Source organism: Leptonotus elevatus, chromosome 3 (genome assembly GCF_054856555.1).
Source record: "Leptonotus elevatus isolate MCC_2025b chromosome 3, RoL_Lele_1.0, whole genome shotgun sequence".
Classification (NCBI taxonomy): Eukaryota; Metazoa; Chordata; class Actinopteri; order Syngnathiformes; family Syngnathidae; genus Leptonotus; species Leptonotus elevatus.
Window position 1 is genome coordinate 25,359,416 of NC_141241.1, and position 27,972 is coordinate 25,387,387.

A 27,972-nucleotide genomic window follows, 5' to 3' on the forward strand; every position below is an offset into this window, starting at 1 on the left:
AAATCCAATTAAAAAATTTAAAACGTTTGCTTTTTAGGATAAATAATTGTATATGATTAAAAAAGATGAATTAGTTATAATTAACTTGATTAATTATCTTTGATCAAGTCCCACCCCAAGTACATACATCAATGGTTCTTAACCTTGTTGGAGGTACTGATCCCCACCTGTTTCCTATGCGCAGGCCCTTATTCACTAGAAAATAATATTTTTATTTTTTAAATTCAAGACAAAGGTATAGGGGTTTACTGGCGAACAAAATGAACAGGGAGAGTGGCCTTTTCATCAAATCTGGCTTTTTTTTACCTTGATTTCAGAAAGCACTGTGTTCTTGTATTCCCCATCTCCAGGCATCTTAAGGAAGTGTTCCTTTAGTTGTACTAGATAGCTAGTTGTGCTGGACTAGAATTGCTCAACTTGGCATTGCAAATCATGCAGTTAGGACGCTGACTCCCATCACTCAATGCAACTCTATATTCATATCCCACTTTAAAACAACCACAGCTAAGATGGAACCCAGGTGCAGCATATAGAATGAAAACAGCAGAGGGCCCAAAATTGAACCCTGTGGAACACATTACATTCCGTTATACATGTGAATTCATATTGCACATATTCCTCTGACTACTTTCTTTTTATGCTTGGCACAGTAAGGGCTTACAATAATAATAAAAAATCACACGATGTACCATCACAACAGTCAAGTCGACTACTGAGCGCTCCAAATTCCCTGCAACACAGATAGGCAAAGCAATGTAGTGTCATCACCTGCAGCCAATGATGGCCATTGCGTGTCATCACGAATCATATGAGACTGACTCACCGGACCCCGAAGTTCGATCAAACCCAGGTTAAGAACCACTGAAATATGTCAAGATTAGGCCTCATTGGCACAAAACTTCCTAACTCTCTGCACACATGCACACTTACCAGTTGAAACCAGGTTAGACCTTGAAGTCGCACATAGGAAGATACCAACGCATTGTTTAGCTCATCCTGCCTTCCTACGTGCACTTCAAAAGACCCCTTATGATAAGTGACAATTTTGGATGGAGGTCTACCTTGACCGGATGCAGGTCACCGGGGCCCCACTCGGGAGCCAGGCCTGGAGGAAAAGCTCGAAGGCGAGCCTTGGGTGGCCGGGGCGGGCCTACACCAATTGGGCCCGTGCACAGCCCAAGAAGCAACGTGGGTCCAACATGTATTAAAAATAAAAACAAAACGGTTCATGCAGAGCCGTTCAAGAGCAAATCATTATAAGACAGCATCCCCAATATTGTCCAGGTTGCAGTTGCACCCCCTGTGAGATTTCAAATACTTCACATCAGCTCATTCAGAAAGTATTTTTTCAGACTGTGTCAATTAATTATTTGTTACAGACATTGGCTCATAAAAAAATTGGTACAGTAAAACACAGGACTACAATGTTGATGCAGTCTACAAGTGATTCACTGTCCAGAACCACGTGCAGGTTTTGCTCTGCAAGACAGAGATATGAGTATGATCTCAATGAGGATAATGAGAATGCATTAAAAATAACAGGTGCAAACCCAAAGGCAAGATTGGATTGTTATTATCTGGATAACGTGTCCGGACACAGATCCCATTTTAATACCAGTTGTAAAGGGGACCTAAGACTGTGGTGGACTGGACTAAACCTGGATGCTTTTGCAATTCATTAAATACCTCAACTCCACCAAAAATACATTTTCAGTCCATTTTTATGTTTCATTTCACTTATGGGGGATGCAAAGATCTACATGCATACATTTTATAGGCTTAATTTGATTTGAGTCTTTGACTTGACACAGAATGCAACAATGTGTAATGCGGCTGTAAATAGCATTTTGAAGCGTGAAAACAATGTGGGCATCTACAATGAGCTTAGCGCCTCTGCTGGCATTCTAGTATGCAACAGAATGACATATTCTTACTTGATGGATATTCTGTAGAATGTCAGCCGTACAATTGCCATTGACTTTTGGGCCTTTGAAATTCAAGAGGAGACTGTTTACACCTTCTTTGACTAATACACTTTTGTCAATCCAAAAACGTTCTTTACAATAATATGTTTTATGCAGCCTCATTAGTCTAAACACAATATAATGATTAATTTAGTTTTTTCTAAAATATGAATTAAAGGATGGTCCAAAGTTGTTCCTTTTTCTATTTGTAAACAAACCATTCAAAACGGACTCCTCCCACGTGACACTTGCTCAGGCCTCAGGTAACGACCAATCACGGCTCAGCGGTTTGTTTGTTTGTTGAAGTTTGGTCACGTGACCTTCGCAAACTGAGCCATGATTGGTCGTCACCTGAGCCCCGAGCAACTGTGATGTCATTTTCAGTCTACATTAAGTGGCAAAATGGCCGCTGCCTGAGATGGATCAAAACGGGTGGATTTTGCTGTTTAATTCACATCCCACAAATGTAATATTAATCAGAATATTATGTTAATTAACTAGTAGGGCTACATACAACATATTATTGTAAATATTTTGGGGGTTGTTGTTCTGACTTTAAATTTTAACAATCCCTGACTGGGCTGGCAGACCGATTGACGGATTGATTCATGAAGTGTCTGTCAAACGCACATTGACAACCACACAAACAGACACACTCGCCCTCCCTCCATTGTCTGGATGCCAAGCTGATGTGTAACCACTGTAAATTTAGCAACAGAAGCTTCTCAGCTGCTCCTTTCCAAAACCCGAGCCCTCGTCTCCCATCCACAGTATTTCATCCATCTCCTTCTCTGGGGTCATGGCTGGCCCCCTCCCCACATTTCCTACACACACACACACACCTCACTCTCATCCCACAGCCAATAAGGGCCAGATGAGCTCAAGTATCACTGTAACACAAGGACATATTCTCTGAGCAGAAGCTGCAGATTGTGCACACCTTCATCTTGGTCGTCACAGGAGCTTCTCTTCATCCCTAAGGTAAGCACTGGGCACATGGGGAAAATTACTTTCAAGTTAATTCTATGCTTCATTTCAGTTTTTTACTACATGTACAGTGTACATTCAGCAAAACGATTTCAACCATGTCATTCAGGACAGAATACATTTGAAACTGGCCTGTGGAGAGTTCTAGCCTCCATTTCCGAACATTTAAACATGTGGGAATATTTTTCATCAATCAGTTCTTATCACACATTTTATCACTTTTGAGTGATGGTTAACTTTAATTTGTGTAACTTTCAGTTAAATTGAAAACCTTTTTCGATTTCATGCACGCTAGTGGACATTATAAACCATTATTTTCATATTATTTTCATTACTTTCAAGCAATAGAATACCATCAAAGAAAAACTAATATGAGTATATACTACTAATCTACTTCTGCTCTTACTAACAGATTAATAATAGTCAAAAGATAATATTAGTGATAGTGATGCTAATTAAGTTGATATCATTAAAAACATGGCACAATGATATCTGGTCTCTCGATATGAATTTATTTGAAATACACTCACCAGAATTACAGTTAAAATATTGTTTCCCATGTTGATGTACCAAATTTCACATAGTACACATGATGTATTTCTAAAGTCCCGTCCTATAATTATATACAGTATTTCTTGAGTTTCTGTCAAGGTCTGAAATGAACCCCCTCTTTTGTATGACAGCAATGTGGGCACTTGTACCTGAACATCTGCAAATGATATCCATGTGTGTTCACAGATTTAGCAACAGGTTTCAGTTTCTACACAAGCAGGCTGGAAAGTGTTTTCTATTTCGTTGAAGTACTAAAATGTGTGCATATTTATCACTTGCACATTTGCAATATCACAAATTGAATCCTGCTCTTGTTGCATGTCACTGTAACGAACTTAATCTGATACGAATGCCGGGCCTGGGAAGCCGTCTGTCACTTTGGTGATATATGACATTTAGATACAGTAATAATATATTAAGTCCTGTTGGATGGTTGGGGGCTTCTCTCTCTCTCTCTCTCTCTCTCTCTCTCTCTCTCTCTCTCTCTCTCTCTCTCTCTCTCTCTCTCTCTCTCTCTCCATGTGTGTCACGCTGATGTATTGGACTATAAATACATCACATATCTGCAATTAGTTTGGCTGAGGATGCGCGTCTCCCCAGGCTCACCTGTTCCGTTGCAGTTTTAGTTTCAAAAAGACTCAGAAATACTCCTCAGCATTCAATACTCTCATACTGAATAAATGAGTGGCCGTCCACTAAATATACAGAGCGCTGATGTGTAGGTATGTACTGTCTGAATGCTGAACACAAAGAAGACACGGCTGTCGACTGTAAGTTGATCAAAGTGTATGTTTGTTGGGAGTTGATGCTGATTGGCTGCCGGGCTGCAGAGGATCCTCCCTCTGGTCCAAGCCTGAGGATTAAAGCAACTATTTGGACTGTGCTCCTCAGCTGATGGGTAGAAATATGATCCTTGACTAATCCTTTAAGTCCTCTGCACCTGTGCCCACCGCTAAGTGTGAAGGAGTTATCCAACCAGACTTTTTATATATCAAATATGATACAGTTGGATACAGTATGCAGAAACCCTGACACTTTGGTTCCAATTGGGCTCTTCCTCTCTCGCTTCTTTCTGTTGGATTTAAATAGCAAGGGTGTTGGAAGTGGTGTTGAGCGTCAACACAGACTGGTGGAACATGTTCACACTTTAACATAGAATTGAACTTGTGCTGGGAATTTTCATTACTTGAGCATCTATCAGTCATTAAAATGGATTCTTCCCTTGATATTAACAGCTGATTCAGAATTCGTCATGACACTTTTTCAACGTACGCATCGCTGTAATCACCATTTGAATATGTCACTCATGCATCATTTCATTTTTAAAGTTGTTGTTGGTCAGTATCGTTGCACCACTTTATGTTGTTTAAAAACTCCCCCAATATTTTGACTTGAACAACTATTCTGAATGTCATACGCAAACGTTGATATGAAATGCTTTACTTTAATGCATTTAGTTATGTTTATTGCTCAACCAGTGCTACCTTTAACGTAACCATCCGCTGGCAAGCTAAAGGATCGTCTGCGGTCAAAATTAATAGGCAATGTCGGCAATCTATGCAACGTGTCGGGCTGCTTAACATTTGCTCAGATGTTATTTTTATACCTTTTCATCAAAACATTGTGAAAGACTAAATACAGAAATAAATCTGAAAGTGACGCAGAAGCAGCTATTTCAACACTGTGGTCTCATGAGGCTCTTTGTCTTTGCCCTCAGCTGCAAGGTCTGCTGTCACCATGTCCGACACTGAGGAAGTGTAAGTGCATCACAAGTTGTCAATCACTAAACACCCTGCAGTCACACGTTGACTGATGATTTTCAACTTGGGGGTGGGTGTAGAAGACAGATGTATTTTCATGTTAATTTGATTTCTGTCTTGTGTTCTTATTTCAGGGATCAGTTTGAGGGTAAGTAACCATTCAGGAATGTTTGATGGAGTTTTCAAGCAACCACAATAGTTTCAGCTGTCACACAGTGTCCACATCAGGCATGAAAGTGTCTTTTGACATTGACAAAATTTGTTATTTTTCTTGTTGTCTTGTTGAAGAATATTCCCATTTCAACACCTGTCCTAGTGTTGACCATATTATACATGACTGGAATGCAATGCTAGAAGTAGATTGATCTGTAATACTGTGTGATGCTAAAATACATACACCAACACATACTGTACCTGTGTGGAATTTTATCAAGTCAAGAGGCTCTATTTTCGTAGACAGCACAACTGCAGTGAGGCGCAAATGCCGGCGGATGCTGGTTTTCGGGCCAGGGTGAGGCTTGCTGCGCCTTGACCAATTTGGCAGACAGGTCTCCACCAAGACTTGTGGGCCGGCACAGCAGTGGGAGTGTCATTGAAGATGCAACTGGGCCTGCTCAGGGTAGACAGCTGCTGTAACATGATTTTTGTGAGGCCTGTAGACATATAGGGTAGCAAGCTCCCTGGGCATGTGTGTTCAATGTCAGACATATTTCATTCGTAAATATGTGAAGAGCAGGCATCGAAAGTTCTGAATCATTGTATCAATTCAGCCATGTCGAGACTGTAGTGACTCGAGTGACTAGGAAATAAAAGGAGCCTCTTTGATTGGCCATGATTGACTGTGACTACTCCCGCAGTGGTGCAGAACTCCCTCTCCCAGATCCACCGGCCTGCACTTATCTGCAAAATTACTAACACCGGGTCTATCCCACCTCCGCGCAGATTTAGGCCATGTGCCGTGCAGGCATTGCGCCGTTCACGAAAATAGAGCCCATTGTGTCAAGGGTGTTTCTAATGTGGTACAGTATACAGTACAGTTAAGGTGATGTTTATTTTAAAAAATAATGTTTGTTTCTTCCCATTCCATGTTGCAAAACTGAAGACGAGGAAGGTAAACATGACTGAACCAGTTCTGAGCTCTGAAGACCTGTCTCCACTAATTTGTTAGCTTCTGAGTTCCATGCTTAAGTTGAAGTGTTTGGCACAGACATCTGGTGTTTAGTATGCACATCACAAATCTAATGAGTGGGCTCCTGAACTTTATTTTTAAGTGGCAAAGCCTAGAATAAGTCAACACGTTGCGACATAGAGGGTTAAGTTTGCCTAACTGTTACATTCCCATTTAGTCAGTCACATCCCAAAGAGCATCCAGTATTCATTATTTTTTTATTTTGTTATTGTTTTCTTTTTTCTTTTTTAATGAAGAACAATAATACATATCCAGGCACTGAGATCGATTTATGTCTCTGTATAGAAAGAAAATCTAAGATTTTCTGGTTTGCCACAACGTTAACTAACGCACAGCTGTCAGTCAAACAGTTCAAGTTAAGGGTGTACTGCTGACTTCAGAGTGATATTTTAAATCACATGTTTAAGCAAAAAATGGGATTGAGCTCTGAGGCTCACTACATTTATTTTCTTGCCATGTGATAAGTGCAACTGTCATTGGTGTCTTTCACACAACTGTCATGGTGGTGGGAAACTATCTGAATAATGATAGAATTATCTATTAGTGTGTGTCTGTTTAAATAATTTATAATAAATATAATATAACATAATCAAGCAGCACGGTGGACTAAGTGGTTACCACTTCTGCCTCATAGATCTGTAGTTTTGGGTTTGAATCTAAAATGATTGTACTGATTATGGTAAATACTTTCATTTAATTTTTATTAGAGATGTTTTTACAAGATTGTCTCAAGGCCTGAAAATGTTTCAGTTAGTTTGCCACTCCACCAAGTTCCCCATGGCTTCTGCGTGAATACTCAAATGACTCCCATCGTCATCATCATGATCATCATCATCGTCATCATCATCTGTTTCTCTCTTTGTTTTCCAGCAGCGCCGTCCCTCGCTCACCAATCCATCTTCTGTGTAACTAAAGCAATCTCTCACTTTTGTTTTTTAATGGCTATGTCATGTCTGTGGTCTTCATTAATGGCCTCCTCCGACACCCTCTCCTTGGCGGTTTGGTGCATGCCGTAGCCCAGGAGGAGCTAGTAGAAGTAGAAGTAGCCCCTGAGGCGGAGGCCCAGGTAGAAGCAGAGCCAGAAGTAGAGCCTGAAGCAGAGGTAGAGCCTGAACCAGAGCCTGAACCAGAGCCGGTTCGTGAGGAGGAAGGTACGTGCCCTGGGCAGTCTGTTCCCCCTTCTCCTGCTACCCTCTCAGCTCTTTAGGACAGTCCGTACTACAAAGCATAGTCAGCTCCACTAGCCAACCCAATCAAATTATATACGTTCTTTAAATTTGACCTTTGGGATAAACTGTAAACTGGCCAATTTCTACTTTGTTGCAATGCAACTTCAAGCTCTTTATAGGGCATGGAAACGCATATGGTAATTCAAACTTGGAGTAAGCTCAAAATAGATGCCAGCCGCATCGCTCAAAGGCAGAAGAACTGTGATATGATGTGATTAATCATAGCCAGTCAGAATAGAGATGAAAGAAAAATAACTAGAGCTGCAAGCAGCTATAAAGGGCCCTCGCAGCCTGGGTCACCTTAGGGTACTTGCACGTTAGGGTACCGGCACATTCGAATTATATAATATTTTATTATATATATATATATATAAATATATATAAATAATTTTACTCATAGCATAATATTGCTTTTATTGCCTATAGAGGGCATCAAAAACAAAAAATAAATAAAAAGTACATATGTATGGATCGGTCTGATGGCACTGAATATTTCGACTGATCGAAAGTAAAAAAATAATAATAATCATAAATGACTTTTTGAGTTATTACACTTAACAAAGAGTATCCAAATGTTGTACAAAATACCACATGTGGGTTGTAAAAACAAAATATATTCATAATTTTATAATAATGTACATTTGTTAAATGACTAAATTAAAGTCTCTTACTCTATAAAGTACTGTACATTAATTGTCTGTCGTTAAAATGCAGTATTTCAACCCTTTGCCCACTAAATGGTTAAATGTTGCCAGAAAATAATGGCATAAACTTAAAACTTATTTTTCAATCACTATAGCTAGGTACTAAAATGATATCATTCTACATGATTCATGGCCTTCGCATTGTAGAAGCATGCAGGCAGCATTGTTGTGCTTTGTGAAATCACAAACATGCATGGAAGAAACTCAAATTGATGATTTGGGATTGAAATTTTAGGTGGTTGGACCATCATGAAAAAAAAAATATTTTGTATTTTTATTTAAAGAATGACCTGTTCACCAGAGGCTGTGTCCCTATTCTTAAAAAAAGAAATGTATTCTTTTTTTTTTCGTAATAGATTAATCTAGTTCTCAAAAGGCAAATTCTATTCTGAATTGCATATTTAGCCATGTATCATGTGCATATCGTCGCTGTCCTGTGAAAAACACTTATGTCCATTTTTGTCATTTTTGTCATTTTTACCATTATGAGATGTAACTGAATGCAGATATCCCCAGAAACGTAAAAAATAAAAACATAAGTGTTTTTCACAGGACAGTGATGATATACAAGATTTACTGCATGTGAGTGAAAGCCCCTTCGGCTTTGTCACTGCTACAACAGTACAGATCAGTAAATGCATATTAACATGTTAAATGTGGAGCACGTTGATGTTACAATACAGTAGATTTCATCACTGCCTCACAAACATTTGAATAACTATTATCAAAGTCCACAAAAAATTATTTTCAACGTGTGGGTAGACTCTGGCGAACAGGACTCTGTTTGACCTTGCACTTCAGCCTGGTTCTAATAAAAGAACCCTAAAGTGCACTTTTTAATGTTTTTTTGGGGGGGAGTGAACTGTAGCAAACATTTCCAAGGCATTCACATCACCATCAGTGTTAATCAGACCAAAACATTCCGTCGTGTTTAAGCAGTAGTGTGTTATGAAATGTGCATAAAATGTTCAGCGTGAAAAGAAAAATTCAACTGCTTTTACATGATTTAACTGCCCCATCTCATCCGAGGTCTTTAATGAAAGTGTTGTGTTGAAATCAACTGAGACCATTTTGAAAATTGATGCTGAACTATTGTTAAAGGCCATCACACCTTGGATGACGTGTCATTTTATTCCGACATCATGTAAAAGCTATTTGTTCATTCCTCATTATTCCATTGTTAAAGTCATTGATGTGAGTAGATGAGCAAACTGCAACATGATATTTACACTGGGGTGTTGGCATTAAATGGTTTGAAATTGGTGTGGTTCAAATCCTACTCTCTGTAAATTTATCACGCACAACAGGGAGTCACTGCATTAGTCTTGAGCTTTAATGTGTTGATCTCAACATTGCAAATGGGAAGCAGATAGTATTTAAATTAGGGGTGTCAAATTTAGTGTGTTCATTTTAATTTCTTTTTAACCCGTGATTAATGACCGACCCTTACTTGGGAAGCGTGTACTGAGAGAATTCCAGTCGCAACGCAGCAGACACTAAATTTTGCAATAAATTTAATAATAATGTATATATTTGTGGAGACTGGGGTCTCCAGATGTATTTTCTAATTTTAAAAAAGTGCAGAATTTCACAAGTTACTTCATGTTAAAGAGTAGACAGCTTTTAATATGAAAAGAAAAATGCACTGAGCTGTCACCAATGTCTTACGAATGCAAATTGTGCCATCTAGTGGCACAAAAATTACCTCAACACAAATCAATACCACACTTGTTTTTTTTTACAGTATAGTACATCTTTTTAATTTTAACTCAATTTTATGAATTTTTATAAAATTACTGTTTCAATGACTAAAAGATGCAGCCATATTTCTATTGCTTAATCCCCCCCCCTCCCTACACCACACTTTTATGTTAACAAGAGTATGAAAACTCTGAAAACAAATTATTGTACATTTAAAACAGATATACAATTTGCGATTAATCGTGAGTTAACTATTGAAGTCATGCGATTAATTACAATTAAAAAATGCAATCACTTGACAACCCTAATTTAAATACATCCTCTTCAAATCCAAACTAAAATGTAATAATCTTAGATAATTTGTCAAATGCTGCACTGTATTTGAAATGAAACCACAAAATCTGATGTGCCGCGGTGATCAATATGATTCAACAAATATGATTGAACTTCACTTCATGAAATGTTGCAAGTACAAAATTAGCCTACCATGATCCAATAAAATGGATCCAAAAAAGCCTCCACAGGATATGTAGTCTTGTACATGGGACTGTGCAGTGACTCCCGCTAACGATGCAGCACCCCAGTTTGGTAAATGGGCCTCACAAGCCATGCATTGTTAAGTGGCAGCAAGCACTCCGATCACTAATGATTTCTGTTCTGCTCTTGCTTTGGACGCTTGCTGCATGCAGACGACTATGAAGAGGAAGGTATGTTGGTCTAGATTATCTTAATTTATATACTTGTTTTTCTGTAAGCAAAGCTTTAAAAAAATATATAATAATAATTCCATGCACCAACTTGGTTTCCAGAGAAAGGCGGAAGTAACTTAATCTCTGCGTTAGCCAACTGAGGTGTCATAAGACGCAGAGCTGCGCTTAAACAACTCATCTCTGCTTCTTCTCTTCTTTGCATGAATGTGTCCCACCAGTGGAGGAGGGAGATCAAGATGGTACTTTGTATTTCCTGCTGAGTCGCTGTTGCTTTGCTTGTTTTTCATTTTGTCCTGTGTTGGAACGGGACAACGCAAAAATAATATCAAACTATACAATACAAACTTTCCCTGAGGGAATCTAGCTGTGTTTTTACCATGCACATCTATTAACTGTTATTCGACTCATTGGTGTCGAACGAGTGTCAAACTTTTGAGGTCATTAGTAGTACTGATTAACTTTCCTTGACACACTAATTTTACCAAATTAACTCAATAAATTAGGTAATACTAGGAGTATGAACTTGGGGTACTTAACTGGAATTTGGCAGCGATGTTGTGGAAAGTTTTTCTAAAATTAAAACTCACATCATTCAACCATGGAAACCACTTGCAGCCCTGTGACGTAACACAGCTTGTCTACATGGATCCTCCCCCTGATTAACCAACATGTCGGACTTCATCTTCCTCCACATTTGAGCCTCTAACCATGTGATCTCTCACCTCTCTCCCTGTTTTTGTTCTCGTCGTTATGGTGCCGAATATCCAGAAGAGAAACCAAAGTTCAAGTGAGAAAGTTTCCGACTTTTGTGGACACATTTTGTTTTCGCTATGTTTTACTTATTGTGTTATTTCGTTTCAGACCAACTGCTCCCAAGATCCCTGACGGGGAGAAGGTCGACTTTGATGTAAGATGGCATTTCTGATCAACATGTAGTCGATTTAGCTATGTTGAGATTATTATGGAGCTCTGTTAACAATCTAAAGAAATTATTCTTTGTCATATCAATTGTTGGGCTCAAGGGACGCAAAGGTTAGACACCAGAGATATAACCAACTACTTTACACTGTACAGTGGTTCACAATTTGTCACTCGCAAATCCCCCTGTCAACAAAAGTAGCCATTTGCTGATTTTTTTTTTTTTCCTGTGGGGTAACATATCCATTATCCAAGTTATCCTTTTTTATTCACAGAAAAACTACCCATTCGCTGTCTTTGTGGTTTCTGGAGTTCACTAGCATGCCGCAAGATGGCGCCAAAGCCCTGTCTTTGTGCCAATAAAATATGTTGATGACTTGACGTGATAGAATTTGACTAAGAAACAATTATACAACGGGACAGTAATTGCTTAGTTGATCACAAGTTCCACTGTAAGCAGAAAAAGGCCGGTAAAAAGTTATGGAACTGTTTTTTAAAAAGAATAATTGTCGAGGACACCATCCACCATTGGCCACATTGTGTCTGCCTGGAAGCTAAAGGAGTGAATTCCATAAATGTGTTTTAATGCCCCAAAGGGAAAAACGTTATTGCCTCCCTTTGACCCATTTACACACAATACTATTTTTGAGAAACAAACAAACAAAAACACATCCCTTTGAATCTGATGATTATATATTCATTTGCATTTTATTTTATTTTTTCCATCGTTATCAATTAATTTCACACATGAGCTTTGGAGGTTTATTTTAATCAGATTTTTTTTTCCACACATAAGGAAGATTGAACAGTCGCTGGGGAATTGTAGTTTACTTTGCTTTATTACACTATATTACATTATACTTTAAGTGACAGTTTTTTTTAACTTGCATTTGTTAAAAAAAACAACCTAAAAACTAATATTTCTACATAAAAGCGAACAAACCCGCGGTAAAAACTCATAAAACTAACTTCTTTAAAAAAATTAATTAAAAAAAAAAAACAAAGTCAAAAAGAAAAACGTCAACTATAATGAAAAATTGAAAACTATGTCACCTTGGTTTGCAGTCATCTTTTGTACAGAGCGTCATCTTGGTTTGTGTTATGCAGGACATCCAGAAGAAACGTCAAAACAAAGACCTCATTGAGCTTCAGTCGCTGATCGATGCTCACTTTGAGTGCAGGAAGAAGGAGGAAGAGGATTTAATTGCGCTCAAAGAAAGAATTGTGAGATGTCCCGCAAGCGCGAGGGTTCAGCATCGCTGTTGCGTCTTGCGCAGTGTGTGACTGTGCCTTTTGTTTGGTGTGTTCAGGAGAAGCGTAGAGCTGAACGAGCGGAGCAGCAAAGGATTCGATCAGACAAGGATAAAGAGCGTCAAGCCAGACGGGAGGTACAAAGCATCTCTCTCGGGACCTTTTGTTTACATCAGGGGGAAAAGTAATACAATTAATAGATTTGTTATTGAAATACAACACAAAAGTCAGCCACAAAACTAACACCAAGTAGTGGCATCACTGACAGTGGAGTTTGTTTAACCCAGTGTTTATATTTTGTAAGTAAATATATGCCTACATAAATAAATACCAACACTCCACCGTGATTATAAAAAGTATCATTTGTCTATCAAATTGTTATTGGGGCACCAATGCAGAGCCCTACTGCCACCTACTGTAGTGGATGTGCAATTACACTTTATCATAAAATGGCACACACAAAAAATGTTCCCTGGGATCACACCCCCTCACCACATTCACAATGGAGTGCTGCGCCTCGCTAACTGCAGTGTGAAAAGGGCTTGAGGCGGTCTTGACTTAATCGATTGTACTGATTGCGAATGTTAACGTGACAGGCAGAGAGGATAAGAAAGGAGGAGGCCGACGCCCACAGGAAGGCTGAGGATGAAGCGAAGAAGAAGAACGTTCTCTCTAGCATGGGATCAGGCTTCACCAGCCATCTGCAACGGGTACGTCGGATTATCCTTTCTATTCTTCAAATGTCACCAAATCTCAAGTGAAGAATAACGAGTGAAGCATTCCTATGACTTTACAGGTGGACCAGAAGAGAGGAAAGAAGCAGACTGAGAGGGAAAAGAAGAAGAAGGTCCTGGCAGAGAGATGCCAACCTCTGGCTGTCGACGAGATGAGTGACGACATACTGAAGTACGTTCAGCGATCAATTTCCATCCCGTCCAATTTTTACCAACATTGACTTGGTTTGTGTTCATCAGGGAAAAGGCAAAGGAGATGTGGGAGTGGTTGCACAGCTTGGAGGAGATTAAATACGACCACTTAGAGAAGCTCAAGAGGCAGCGATACGAGGTCTGTGAAGAGCCGCGATTACAATCTTACTCATATTTTGCATATGTTTTTTTTTATTTTGTGAACCAGCCGTCATCAAGAAGTATGAAAGAATTATGATTAATATATGACAATGTGTGAAAGTTGATGATGCACTCTTCTTCAGCTTACCAGCAGTGACACATCTGCATGATACAGTTTTTCCCATCACATCCACATTCCTCTGTTGTCAAGAATCCTGCAATGACTTACTTGACCAACTGGAAAATCGCGTGATCTTGAACACGTTGTCACATACATTCCATGCATTGTAATCATTCATTCAATCTTTAAAATCAATCATATACAACATCACATCACTAGTTTTCCGCTCTGGCACATCTGCAGAATCTTAAGTAAGTAAAATGTAGAAATGATTTTAATTTAAGTCACTTTAGATTATAAAATAAACATAAACAAACAATAGAAAAGCATAAATGTATCTAAAATGTTTACTATCTTGCCTTTCAGGTGATCTCTCTCAGAAATCGCATTGACGAGCTGCAAAAACAGTAAGTAACAATTGTTCTAAAAAATAGTGCAAGCAACGTATTGATGTAAAACAACAGAATCATTTTGATGAAGCTAAGGAGAAGAGTCATGTTAATGCCAAGATTACCCATTTTAATGGTATACAATAGGGGTGTCAGGCAATTAAAATTTTGAATCGTAACTAATTGCATGACTTCAATAGTTAACTCGTGATTAATCTGTTGTAAGTGTGCAAAAAATGTACAATGAAATATTTTTTTCTGAGTTTTCATACTCTTGTTAACATAAAAGTGGAAAAATGTTTAACCAATAGTAATCTGGCTGCATCTTTTATATCATAATAATTCATAAAATTTAGTTACAATTAAAAAGATGTACTGTACGGTAAAAAAAAACGAGTTTGATATTGATTTGTGTCGAGGTCATTTTCTGCCACTAGATGGCATAATTGTATTTGTAAGACGTTGGTGATTCAGCACATTTTTTAAATTGTAAAATACAAATTGACCCCAGACTCCACATATATGCATTATTATTAAATGTATTGCTGCTAAATTTTGACGTGAACGTGTCTGCTGCATTGTGACGGCGACTTCCCCAGTACAGGCTTTCCAAGTAAGGGGCTGTCATTAAACGCACATTAGAAAAATTTGTGGCGTTAAAGAAAATTTAAATTAACTCAAAATTAACGCACTAATTTTGACACCCCTAGCATACAAAATTACTTGACCAGCCTGAGCATTCTCATGTTTTGTTTGCAACAATGTCAGCGTTAAAGGGATTATGCCATGGTTGCACAAACTTTTTCACAATAAATTATATTATTTTCACTTTAAAATTAATATGCTGTATGTTGATACGTAAAATTTCCCCCAAAACAATGACAGACCTACATACCCCCAATGCTGTATTGCACTGTCCTTAAAATTGTATGAAATTAATGTCAATTTTCAATTCTTCTAATTTCTCATTTCTATTTCCTGATTGTAAAACGGCCATACAAGGGCGGCCGATGTCGTGTGTATCAGTATTTTCAAATAAAGCCTGGTATTGGCCCAATACCAACACCTGGTATCGGTACTTGCCCATGACCACTTAATATTATTATTTTCTTAAATTATTATTGTGTATTTTTCCTTTTATAGACACATGGTGTTTAGTAAAATAAGTAGCTACTGTGCACAGACAAGTAATAGAGATATCACATGTACTCGTTGAACCTTATCATATATTCATGCAGTGAGGTCTCATTACAAAATCGCTTTCCAGAGCTGACACCGTTTTCCCTTTTGTGTGTGCGCCTTGCAGTAGCAAGAAAGGAGCCGCCACACGCCGCCGCAGAAAGTGAGGACATGAAGTCTGTGCCAGTCAGGCCGGAGAGGAACCATCACTGCCCATGCACGTTGCGACCACCACACCCACGAGAAACCTGCAGTACAACCACAACTGGACATCGTTTGCTTAGTCAAACCTTTTTCTGGATGGATTCGCCTCCACTCAATACATCAAAAGTTTATCAGTGTGCTTGTATAAAGATGGTGTGACTGTCCAGAAAATAAATACTGCATCTGAAATAATTCAGCTTGTTTCACTCATTCATCAATTTGTTTTACAATTCAAACAATACAATGTAATAAAATTACCTTTTATCATTATTATATGTTAGTTTTCAAACTTTAAGCAATGGTTTGGCAATTAATGACTAAGGAAGTGCTGTGTTTATCAGTAATTATGACATGGGATCGAGCGGATTCACCTCCGATGGGCACCAGGGGTTGATATTCGGATTCACGGCATGCCAGTGGGTTAATTCTGTGGGTGCTGTCCCCCCTGGCGGGGAGTGGGCGGGTCTGCCCCTCTGTTGGCTGCTGGGTGGCGGCTGCGTCTTGGCCGTTCCCTGGGTCTCTTGGGGGGTGCTGCGTTGCGGGGCTTTCCCTGGTGTCGGGGGCGGCGCCGTTCCGGCGCGGTCCGTCGCTCTGGGCCTGGCGACGCGGTTCGGGGCCTGTGGGCCGCCGGGGTGCCCAGTGGTTCCCTCTCCCCTCCCCCTTCCTCCCCCTTGCTGCCTCTCCCTCCTCGCCTCTCCCCGCCCGTCCTCCGCCTCCCTGTCCCCTCTCCCTCGTCGCCCTTCCTCCTCCTCTCCCCCTCTCCTTGCGTCCCTGCCGCTGCCCCCTGCCCTTCTTGTCGTCCCCTTCCCTCCTCCCTTCCCCTTCCCCGGTACGCCTTCCTTCCCCTCCCCTGGGCCGGGGGCTCCATCCATGGCCCGGGTCTCGGTGCTATGGGGGCCGGCGGGGGTGGCTGGGGTTTGGTGTCGTGCCCGCCCCGCTCCGGTGGGCGTCCTGACACCTCGGGCGGGACCCAGTATCCGGGGGGCGAGCCCTATCGCCCCGCCGGACGGGTCCCATATGCCCGCCGGGGTCCTGGTGGGGTGGGTGGGGGCTTGGTGGGCCGGTGCGCCTCCTGCCCCCGCCCGGTTGGGGGGGGCCCCGCTGGTCACACCTCTTAACTCACTACACTAGGTTTGCACAATACACTTTTATAGACATATAGGGCACATAACACACTTTGGGGGGTGGGGTAGGGTGGAAACACCGTCTTCACCCTACAACTCCCCTCCAATTTTAATACACCACACAACTTGTGGGTGGGGGGGGGGCTTGTGGGGGTGCCATCGGTTGGGGGCCGCAGTATAGAGCAGTGCTGCGGTCCCCTGTCCGTGTCGCCACCCCCCCCCGCCCTATCTATTTTTTTTAATGCACCACATACACTCAGCAACATGCTTGGGTGGCGGGTGGATCGGAGCGTGGGAATATCATTTCCATCGGCTCCGGTTCACCTGCTCCTAATTTTAATGCACCACACACACACACTTGTATATACACTGGGTGGGGTCACATTCACGGTTTAGGGGTAGAGTTCGCCAGTCCGCGAGCTGGCGGACTCAGTAACAGGGGTTAATTTTCACAAAGAACGCTGGGGTGACGACCGGGGCCTTCCCCCGCTGGGCCTGGGGTTCGGGGGTGTCGGCCGCCCTCCGGTGCCCCCATCTCCCCCTTCTGCCCCCGGTGTTCCGTCCTTCCACACGGCGGGGGGTGGGGTGGGCGCGGCTGCCCTCTCCGCTCCGCTGTCCGGCCCCTCTTCGGCGCCGGTGCCTGGGTGCGGGTGGTCCCCGGGGGCTGGGGGTCGGGGGTTGGGGGGCTGCCGGTTGGTCGGGGTGGGGTCGGGGGGGGGGGTGGCTTTGTTGGGGGGGGGGGCGGTGGTGGGGGTTGCGGGGTGGGGGGTGCTGGGGGTGGGGGGTGTCTGGGGGATTGGGGGCGTGGGGGCGGCTGGGGCTGGGTTGGGGTGGGTGGCGGGGGTGGATGGGGGGCGGGGGGTCGTGGGGGGGGCGGGGGTTGGGGGCCGGTGGGGTGCCTGGTGGGCCTGCAGTGCCCCGTCCTGCTGCGTTGGGCCGGGGGCGCGGGCCGTGTTGGGGCGGGGGGCGCTCCTGCTCCTGGGTTTGCTCTCCGGCCGGTGGCCTTGGTGGGGCCCGGGGGTCGTCCTTTGGCGCTGCCGCGGCCTGGGGGGCCCTGAGGTGTTGCGCTTGCTCTGTTCCGGCGGGGGTCGACGGCTCCCCTCTTTGGTGGAGATTTTCATGCATGCCAGATCCACCACACCAGCATCTACCGAAACTCAGACACAATCTGTTTCCTCCTCAGGTTATTGAATCGGTGGAGGCTGGTGTCTCGGATCTCACGCGGCTTCGTCTGTCCTTCCTTCCTTTTCTCGGTCTCTCCGTTGGTCTCTTGAGGCCTCCCTGATTTTATGTTTTTTGGATTTGTTGGGGTCTGGATGTTTCTTGGGCTGGGGAGGAGTTCTGGTGGGGGGTGTCTGGTCGGTGCTGGATTTCACCTTCCTTGGTTTTCTTCGGTCCCTTCGGGTCTCCTGGTGTTCGATTTAGGTGAACGGTATGAGATTTTTTTTCTAATAGGTTTTCTGGTGAGCTAACAAATACACACACGCACGCACGCACGCACATACACATACTCACCCACACACACAAAAAAAAAATATATATATGTACGTATGTATGTATATATATATGTATATATGTATGTATATATGTGTATATATATATATATATATATATATTAAAAAAAAAAAAAAAAAAAAAAAAAGAGCAATGATGATGACATTTCCGAATGAACAATACTGAGCTCTTAATAAAAAAAATAAATAAAAAAAAAAGTAATTATGACATAAACAATGAGCGTTTTGACAAATATCATCTGAAGTATGCAGGTACAATTTCGCTCCTGACAAAGGTTTTTTTTTTTTTTACAAGGATGGAATCTAGTGCTTTTTTCATATTAATACTTCAAAAACTGACCTTTTATGAAAAATGCATATTAATAAATGACATTATCCTTGGTGCGGTATAGTATGGTATGGTTTTATTGTCAATCTGCTATTTGTGTGTCACAAAGAGGGTTGATTTCTTTCTCAAGAGCCCAAAATATGGAAATAACCAGTCAAAATTTACTCATACGTGGCCCCTTATATATTTGTTGAGACTCAAATGTAGATTCCTTTACTCTGAGTGCTTCAGACAGAATTATGTAACATGCACTTATTCAGACAGAATTATGTAACATGCACTTACCATAAAAGGGGAGTTGACAAATTCTGACTGCAAACTCAATTGAGCTTGAACCCATAGTGCATCCTTGTAAGTATTTTTATTCACCAAAATGGAGATTTCAAATGACAAATATTATTTAATAAATGTACTGTATGTCACTCATAAATTACACATCAATTAAAAACAAATAGTGCTCTTTCATTCTCTCAACCCAAAAATGTACTTTGCAGCCCCACTAGTCTAAACATGGTATTCTGATTCATATTATTTATGGAATATTAATAAAGCAGCCAAATCCACCCGTTTTTGTCCACCTCAGGTGGGGACCATTTTGCCATTTTAAAAATGACACCACAGTTACTCGGGGCTCAGGCAACGACCAATCACAAGTCAGCTTGTGAAAGTCACATGACCTTAACTCATAAACAGGTGAGCCGTGATTGGTTGTTACCGAAGCCCTGAGCAACTGTGATCTCATTTTCAGTTAACAACAAGTGGCAAAATGGCCGCCACGAGTTATATAAAAAAGGTTGGATTTTGCTACTTAATTCATATTCACCATAACTCACAATTTAGACTAGTGGAGGAGCATACAACATATTATTATAAAGATTTTTTTTCGCTGGGGGGTAGGAGGTGTGTGCTCCCCCTTCCCCTTGTCTTTATTTTTTTTTTTTCATTCAGCCATCCAATGAACATTGATGCGGACTTAAATTTCTTACATTCAGACCCACAATCCAAACAGAACCATCTTGCTGTGACTGTGAGACAATGCCTTCCAATCCACTGTGGTACTTATAAATGAAGTTCATTACAGCCTCTTCTGCTGTTGTAGAAAATAGTCCTTTGGTCCATCCGTTTCAAAGCGGCTCGGAGATACTGTTCGGTTCTTCCGTAATTCTACGGACTGCAGGGCTGTTCTGAGGCCCACGGGGTACCACACCAGCGCCCAGGGAGCCTCATCCGTGTTGATGCGCTCCACAATGCTGCTTAAACAATCCAAACTGGAGAGGAGGGATGGTGCGTTCTTGCTTGAATCTGGAATAAAAAATATATATTAAAAAAAAAGTGAATAAAATGTCAGTTCTTGAATATGTGGATGAATTGGCACCCTAAAAAGAAAGCCTTTTTACTACAAAAAAAAACACTAAAAAAGAAAATTGCTAAAAAAAAATCTGTATACTGAGGTAAGCCTACAAACATGAATGAGTCGATTACAGCAGAAATATATATATATATATTTTTTTACAATGAATTATTTAACACATTGAAGTCAGGACCCAAAAAATGGAAAACATAAGCAGCACAGTAAACTTACAAGTCATTACACACAACAACCTCACAATAACAAGAGTTTAAAAAAAAAGAGGAAGAAAAAAAGGGGGGAAGGGGTAAAAAAAAAATTGCCAGGGGTCTTACTAAGAAATATCAAAAACACCTAAATGAGAACACACCATTTAAAGACTTGACAGCCTTCTTATTTTTAGAAGTAAAGATGGAAAGCATACTTCTATTTCTTTCAAAAACAGGAAAAAATAGGTTTTGAATTTACAACTTTACACTTATGAATATAAAACTTAGCAAGATATATTTAAAAAATAATCAAAAATTATAAATTTTCAAATTAATTGTCATAGTTCATGAAACAAACAAAAAAAATATTCTGTAAGAAAAGCTCAAAATTACAAAAGATATTGTCCAGGATAAACTTGCAAACGTCTTGCCACAGTTTACGAGCATAAGTATATCTCCAGAAAAAAAAAAAAAAAAAAAAAAAAAAAAACTGACCTTCTGTTGTTCGGCCACAGTTAGACGCATCACTGTTTTCACTTTTGGTTGAGCACGGAGAGACGAGACCCACCTAAAGACATACATTTCTCAATCAGTTTGAGATGAGGAACTTAAAACCTTCATGACACCATCTGTTTGTGTTGCCAATTAAGGAAGAGACACATCATAAAAGATGATGATGACAGTATGAATATCGTTCCAATAGTTGCTACGCTTCAACATTACAGAGTGAATCCAGACTGAAAGCAAACCAAATAGCCCAAGTTGCCATTTTATGAGCCTCTCAGCTGTTCTTGGACTCACCATGCCATCAGAGCAGTTGGAGTGGGGGCTGGAGACGTCTTGGCTCAAGTGGTCCAGCACTGGGTAGAAGCTGTCGTCCCTGTTTGCCCTCAGCACAGCCTGCAGAGACTCGATGTAGTCGATGGCGTTCCTCAGGATCTCCACCTTGGCCAGCCTCTGGTTGGGGTTGGAGGCCGAGCAGCGCTTGAGGGTCTCAAAGGCCTTGTTGACCTTGTTGAGACGTCGCCGCTCTCTCATTGTTGCCGCCTTCCTCCTGTCTTCTTGCGTTGTCTTCTTCTTGCAGGCTTTGCAGGCCCATAGCAGACAGTTCCCTCCCTGGTGGAGGTCACACGGAGCCCTCACATGCTTTTCTTCCTCTTCCGCAACTGGGACTTGCTGATGGTGATGATAATTGTCACGAACTTGTGATTTGGGCGGCTCGGCGCTATTCAGTTTGCCGTCCAGTTCGTCAAAAAAGTTCACGTCCCCGCTGTTGAAGAAAGGGTCTTCGTAGAGATCACTAGCAGAAGAAAGAGGGAAGGGAAAGTCATACAGATCCATTTTTCTCCACAGGAATGTGAAATTCTTCTGGTGAGTCCCAAAATAATTTAGTTTTCTGAACAAATGAACAAAGTGAGAAGAAAAAGGAATGAATCTAACAAAAAGTTTGCTCGTATCTAAACTTGAAAGGATCAGTCTGTCACACTTAACTTGTGCACCCTTGGTGACTCTCTATATACAGTAGCAGTCACTTAAGGGGTGGGGCTATGATGTGACTGACCAATGAGCATATAGTGTCTGGATGCAACAGCACATGTAGAAAGTGTAGAACATTCTTACACAGGTAAAACTGAACATAACAAAAATAAATAATAATAATCTACAGCAAATTAATCCATTGTAGCCTCTTCTGTATAATAATAATCTACAGCAAATTAATCCATTGTAGCCTCTTCTGTTTTTGCATATGGTAACATGGAACTAAAATAGAACAATAGGGAGGTATTTTTCTTTCTTCACTTAAAATCTTTTTGGATCCATTCATAATTTCTGTTTCAATCAAGTAGATTTCAAATAGTCTAAAGCATAACCTACACATAATATTTTATTTTTAATCACTATTTATGACAGCAGCATTCAGAAAAGCTTAAAGCACAAGTAACTTTCTATAACTTGTGTTAAAACACTTCCGTAGTGAGGTTTGGTGTTTCCAATTAAGCAAGAAATTGCCTTTTTTTTTAATAGATCAGTTGCAACAGAAAACAAAATTGTTCGAAATTATGTAGTTTATTTTAGTCGCTCAATTAACAACACATCACATTCTAATCCAAAATTTATATTTATTATTTATTTATTTATTTATTTATTTGTTTACCTATCTATTTATTTTTACAATCATTTTATTGCTCATTGTTTAAATGTAATCAAACATTGAGACCTTGAGAGAAGTCAAACTTAGATTATTTTGGGTGGTTTAATGACTTGAAGGAAAAAAATGACATAAAATGCTTTTCTGAAAAATGCAATGTTTGATGCATTAAAGGGGAAGTTAAACCCCCCACCCCCACCCCCCACCCCCCCGCCAAATTCTTGACAATATGTTCTATTCAGCCCCACTAGTCTTAACACTGTATTCTGATTAATATGATGTTTATTATGGAATATGAGTTAAGCAGCAAAATCCACCCGTGCCACTCGCTATCATGATCAGGTCAGGTAACAAGTTACAACCAATCACGGTTCAGCTTATGAGCATCACATGACCAAACTCAGGTCGTGATTGGTCCTAGCAACTGTGATGTCATTTTTACTTGTGAGGTCGCATAGAACATTATTGTAAAGAAAATGAGTTGACTTCCTCTTTAAGAAATATTCTGGGTATTTAAACAAATGTATTTTTGTTAATGTAAATACACGTTTCGATCAGGGCAGTTGAAAGTTTCGTGTGACACAAAGAAGTGGCTGCTCAGTGCTTCAGTCTAGCGTCCTGCTGAGGAGATCACAAGGTCCCGAGGTGCTCTCTGATGTGGGGAGGGCGGGCACCCCCCAGTGAGGGTCATCACTGGACAACAGTTTAAGACACTTTGTCTAAACAGGTGACATGATGTAAACTCACTGGCAGATTCAGTTTTCATTTGCTTTGGCTGCAAGGTTCGTTTGAAGTTCTCAATTGCTGTTTTATTTTTTTCCAGTCCTTTTATCTTTCTCAGTTGCCGTTTGCTAACCACAGCGTTGTTTTAAATATAAGTTTGTGTGTTGATTTGGGTTCTTTCAACAAACCTTTGTATTCATGAATCGTGTCGTTACTAGTCAATGTGTCCTGTTTACATGGAGAGAGAAAGGCTCTTAACACTTTGATGGGATGGCAGAAGTTTAAATTTAGCAGCTCATGAAATCCAAGACAAGTGACCTTTGAGCTTTAGCGGGTATTATTATGAAATATGTCACCTCACCTCCTGGCCGTCTGACTCCTTTGCACTACAAATTGTCGAAAGCTATGAAGAAGGTGCCAACCTATTAAAGTTGGCTGTCATTACATCCAAATGTTACACTAATGACACAAATGTATTCGGACATTTTCACAACCGGACCTTTGAGTCCTCTCCCTGTTGACTATGGCTGAGAAGCAGGAAACACTCGACACATGTTGTTATATTCATATTATTATTTCAAGGAGATGTTTGCTATTCCAAATTTACTGAGTATTGTCAGGCAAGTTCATCATTAACTCATTCACTGCCATTCATCTTTTTTTATTGTAAAAAATTTGGGGCAAGAGGCGATAACAAATTTTAAATTGTAATTAATCGCATGACTTCACTAGTTAACTCGCGATTAATCACAAATTTCATATCTGTTCTAAATGTACAATAAAAAAAATTATAGGTTTTCATACTCTTGTTAACAAAAGTGTGGAAAATGTTTTAACTAATAGAAATAGTTCAAATGAATTTTTGACATCAATGGCAGTGAATAAAAAAAAAGATAAAAAATTTGGAATGTCAGGCGATTAAAGTTTTTAATCGTAATTAATCGCATGACTTCCCTAGTTAACTCGCGATTAATCACAAATTTCATATCTGTTCTAAATGTACAATAAAAAAAAAATAGGTTTTCATACTCTTGTTAACAAAAGTGGAAAAAAATGTTCAACTAATAGAAATAGTTCAAATGAATTTTTGACGTTTATAGCCGTCAATGGCAGTGAACAAGTTAAGATATAATAGCCAAAACTATATGTGTCCAATATTTTTGTGACCTTAAATAGCAATGCCCTTCATTTGTACAATAAAAACAGATGCAGGCACAAAATTTGAAGACAGTCGATTTATTTGTGATTTTTCTCCACCTTTAATTCAGGATCCAAAAGTTGAGCACCAAAATCTTGGCCTTCAAGTTCTATTTCCCAACATTTATTACAGTAACATTGACAATCTCAGAGTGATTCACTCGTCAACTTGTGATCCTTTCCTGCTATTTTGAAGAACTTTCTTGTTCTCTTTTTTTCCACTCTTGTTATTGAATGTGAATTTCAGTCCTCCTCCACATGCTGATCATACATGGATGAGTGTGATGCCTAAGAACAATACTCCCCTACGCTCGTTTACACTCCAGCATTGTTGTGAGCTGGCATTCCTGTGCAAGGTAGTAACGTAGTAACACTTTGGTAGAATATTTTTATTGGTTATGTGCTTCAACAAGGTGTCTTCATTAAGCACTTGACCTGATTTGATCTTCTTATAAAACATCGCAAAACAGGAAATAATACACATTTTTGAAGGAAAATGTGAAAGATTAGTATACCACTATTTCAACATGATCATTGGGATATCACATATCCAAACATATGATATCCAAATTCCCTAATTGTGCTATACGAGAAATTTGTTTTAAATGCTTGTTACTGTCGCAAAACGTACAGTCTCTGTGGAAATGAAAGAGATGTACACGTGCAGGCCAGTTAAACAACAACCATTACTAAACACTTATCAAAAACATTGACCTAAACAGTTGTTCCATGAAATTGTAATCATTTTCTCTTTGTTCTTCATTTAATTCAATTTAATAACGATTTTGGCTGTTGTAGAACTCTCACCCCTCAAATGTAATCAAGTATATTGTATGTATATTTTTGGAAGTCATACATGTGTCATAAATCATTGGAGTATTTGTTCGTCAGACACTCAAATGAGAGCAAACAACCCTTAAATCTTCTTCCCAGCCTCATGTCAGCAACCTGACCATCAAAGCCCAAATGAGGAAACCATGAAAACGCTTGATAGTCTAAAAAAATAAATAAATAAAAGGATGTGTTGGGACTTGCATGAAGGTACAGATATTTTTTGTTGTTTGTATGTTTGTTTAATTACAAATGGACACTTTTGCCCAAATCTAGATCACAATTCTGATATGACAATCACAATAAATACTCAATACTTTCACCTGCCTAGAAACCCACAAATCTATATTTCTGTACCACAATACTTAGGAGTGCCTTTAATGTGCAGACTGTGCCAGAGGGTTTATTTAAACAGGGACATGAAAAATCTGACTTTTCTTTTTTTGAATTTACAGGTGTGAATCTCTCAACTTCTGTATTTAGAATTTTTGTTAATACATCTTTTTCTCACTGCACATTGATGATTTGTAAAGACTCATATTTCCATGATAAAATAGAATACATATAACTACTTTGATGATTTTATTGAAATAAATGCTAGACCTGTGTATAGCTTACAGTATGGCTTTATTTTTTATTTTTTAGCATTTAAAAATGCCAGTGGCGGTGTTTCAGTTTCACTTGTTCACATGTGTGTATTAAGAATATTGCCCAAAACAGCAACTTTGCTGCTGTGTTGGTAACCAAGCTTATATTGCTGGATATGTACATGAGGGTGTTAGCAGTCTTACCACACACAACTCAATTTACACATCTCATATCAAAAGCAAAGTTTTTTTTCCCCCTGTCCAATCAGATTTCAGCCTCTGCGTGTTGCCGTGTCAACGTAATCTGCCTGGGGCCAGATGTAATTTAAACTATATCAGCACTTAATGAACCACTGAATTTCTTTCTTTAATCAATCAAATTTCAAATTTGCCACCAAGCTGGCTTCAATAAAAGCAACAAGTTTGCATCCTTTGGTCATTTGGTCAACACATGGCAACAAGCAAAACACACCTGAAGTAACCTGGCCACAATAATATATTTGATATTCAGAATAATATCTGATGGATATGATGTATTTTCTTTAAATGTTTTTTCTTTTTGTCATGTTATTTATTAGCCAAATATAGATTTGGAACAGCACCATATAATGTACGTTGCACTGTTATATCGTGTGAGCATACACTAAAGGCTCATGTTCCAACGGGAAGTTCTTCCATGAAATGCAATTGGATTATATTTGTCTCCCCAAAAAATACAAAATAAAAAATGCAGAGCAAGCAGCTGTTGAGAGTCAGGTCAATGCAGAAGTGGAGTGAGACAGGTGTACAACTTCTCTGCTGACAGGTCAACGTCACGCTTGTGACTGACAATTATGACTTCCTGTTGTGTAAATGAGGAGGTTGACCTCTAGGCATAGTGTCACTAAGTGTTCAAATATAGGACGTGATTAGACTGCCGGGACACACAAGTGTGCAGATGGTTTGAACATCTTTCTTTTTAGTACGGCTGATGTCAGCGGACTTGTCCTTGTCTCATTTTTTCAGTGCAAAGGTCACACGGCATCTTTAGCTTTTCCCACTGGCCGCTCGACAGCAGATGCATGCTGTCCATAAAAGTGACAAATTTGAGAAACAAAAGTTATTATTCAGTGACGTTAACTGTAGAACAGCATGAGAATCCATGAAGAATCACAGGAAGACACCTTTGGAGAAGTGAGTCGTCGTCAAAATCCGGTCCACTCGGTCAATTCAAAATTCTCCTTTGGGAAGGTAGCCCACCTCAGATCTTGTCCTGATCGGGGCACAATCCATACAGCAGCATCAGATTTGGTCATGGAGGTGGCTGGGGACTAGAAAGAGGGAGCGATAATAAAACATGTAGTTTAACTCAATGCAAGACGAGAGCTTAGGTTGAGATTGAAACCTTTCTACAGAGATAGAACATCTCATTTCCGTGCAGGGTCGGGCATTGATTGCATTTGAAACGAGAGCTGGGTCAAACTCTGAGGTGTTTTTGCTGAGTCACTTTGGATAATAGTACCTTTATCAAAACTGACTGGTCCTTTATCATGACTTAAACTAGTGTCGGTGTCAGGTGGGGCCAATATTTAACATCTCAGGGACAGTTTTATCAGGGTTGGCAATAAATGGAGAGAGAGAATAAAATTTTATTTTAGTATATCAATTATAGATATTTTTTCAGTCTGTTTACCTTTTACTTTATACTTCTTCATGTATTTATTAATGATGTTATCATCTCTATCTTTATTGTAGTTAGAAGAGTGGGTATGTCAACTGCATTATTTTTTTTAAGCAAAATGCTCTCACTAGGGTTGGACTGGCACCAAAAATAGGCCCTGGTATTTTGACCTGACTCCTAACCACCTAACACATAGCTCTGCCACTGATGTTGATTGGTTCAGTTTGTTGTCTATATTTTAAACGGATTTTAAATGGCTATTTCTTCTAAATTGTGGCGTGGTCTCTTGTGGAAAAATAGAGGAAAGTTATAACACTTCGGCACCAAAAGACGCCGCCCCATCGGGCATCTGCCCTGTATGCCAGATGGCCAGTCGA

General features: G+C 40.0%; 2 protein-coding genes across 4 annotated transcripts; one reads left to right on the forward strand and one right to left on the reverse strand.

Moving 5' to 3' along the window:
- The first annotated feature begins 7,377 nt into the window (after nt 1-7,377).
- LOC147177544 (troponin T, fast skeletal muscle isoforms-like) lies at nt 7,378-16,117 on the forward strand. Of its 3 annotated transcripts, XM_086070765.1 has the most exons (12): nt 7,387-7,603; nt 10,776-10,793; nt 11,015-11,035; nt 11,565-11,583; nt 11,658-11,703; nt 12,822-12,938; nt 13,025-13,102; nt 13,562-13,675; nt 13,762-13,871; nt 13,940-14,030; nt 14,520-14,560; nt 15,849-16,117. In XM_086070765.1, the coding sequence occupies exons 1-12, from the start codon at nt 7,402-7,404 to the stop codon at nt 15,886-15,888; spliced, it is 897 nt and encodes a 298-aa protein (XP_085926891.1). In that variant the 5' UTR covers nt 7,387-7,401; the 3' UTR covers nt 15,889-16,117. The 3 variants fall into 3 exon arrangements, with proteins under 3 accessions (XP_085926893.1, XP_085926891.1, XP_085926892.1); XM_086070766.1 differs by lacking the exon at nt 11,015-11,035; XM_086070767.1 differs by lacking the exons at nt 10,776-10,793; nt 11,015-11,035 and having other exon boundaries at nt 7,378-7,603.
- Nucleotides 16,118-18,977: 2,860 nt separating this feature from the next.
- On the reverse strand, nt 18,978-21,911 carry LOC147177545 (myoblast determination protein 1 homolog). Its single transcript, XM_086070768.1, is given in 4 exon segments — nt 18,978-20,110; nt 20,113-20,193; nt 20,944-21,016; nt 21,250-21,911. Coding segments are annotated over 4 exon segments (789 nt in total). The 5' UTR covers nt 21,790-21,911; the 3' UTR covers nt 18,978-20,015.
- Between the last annotated feature and the right edge of the window lie 6,061 nt (nt 21,912-27,972).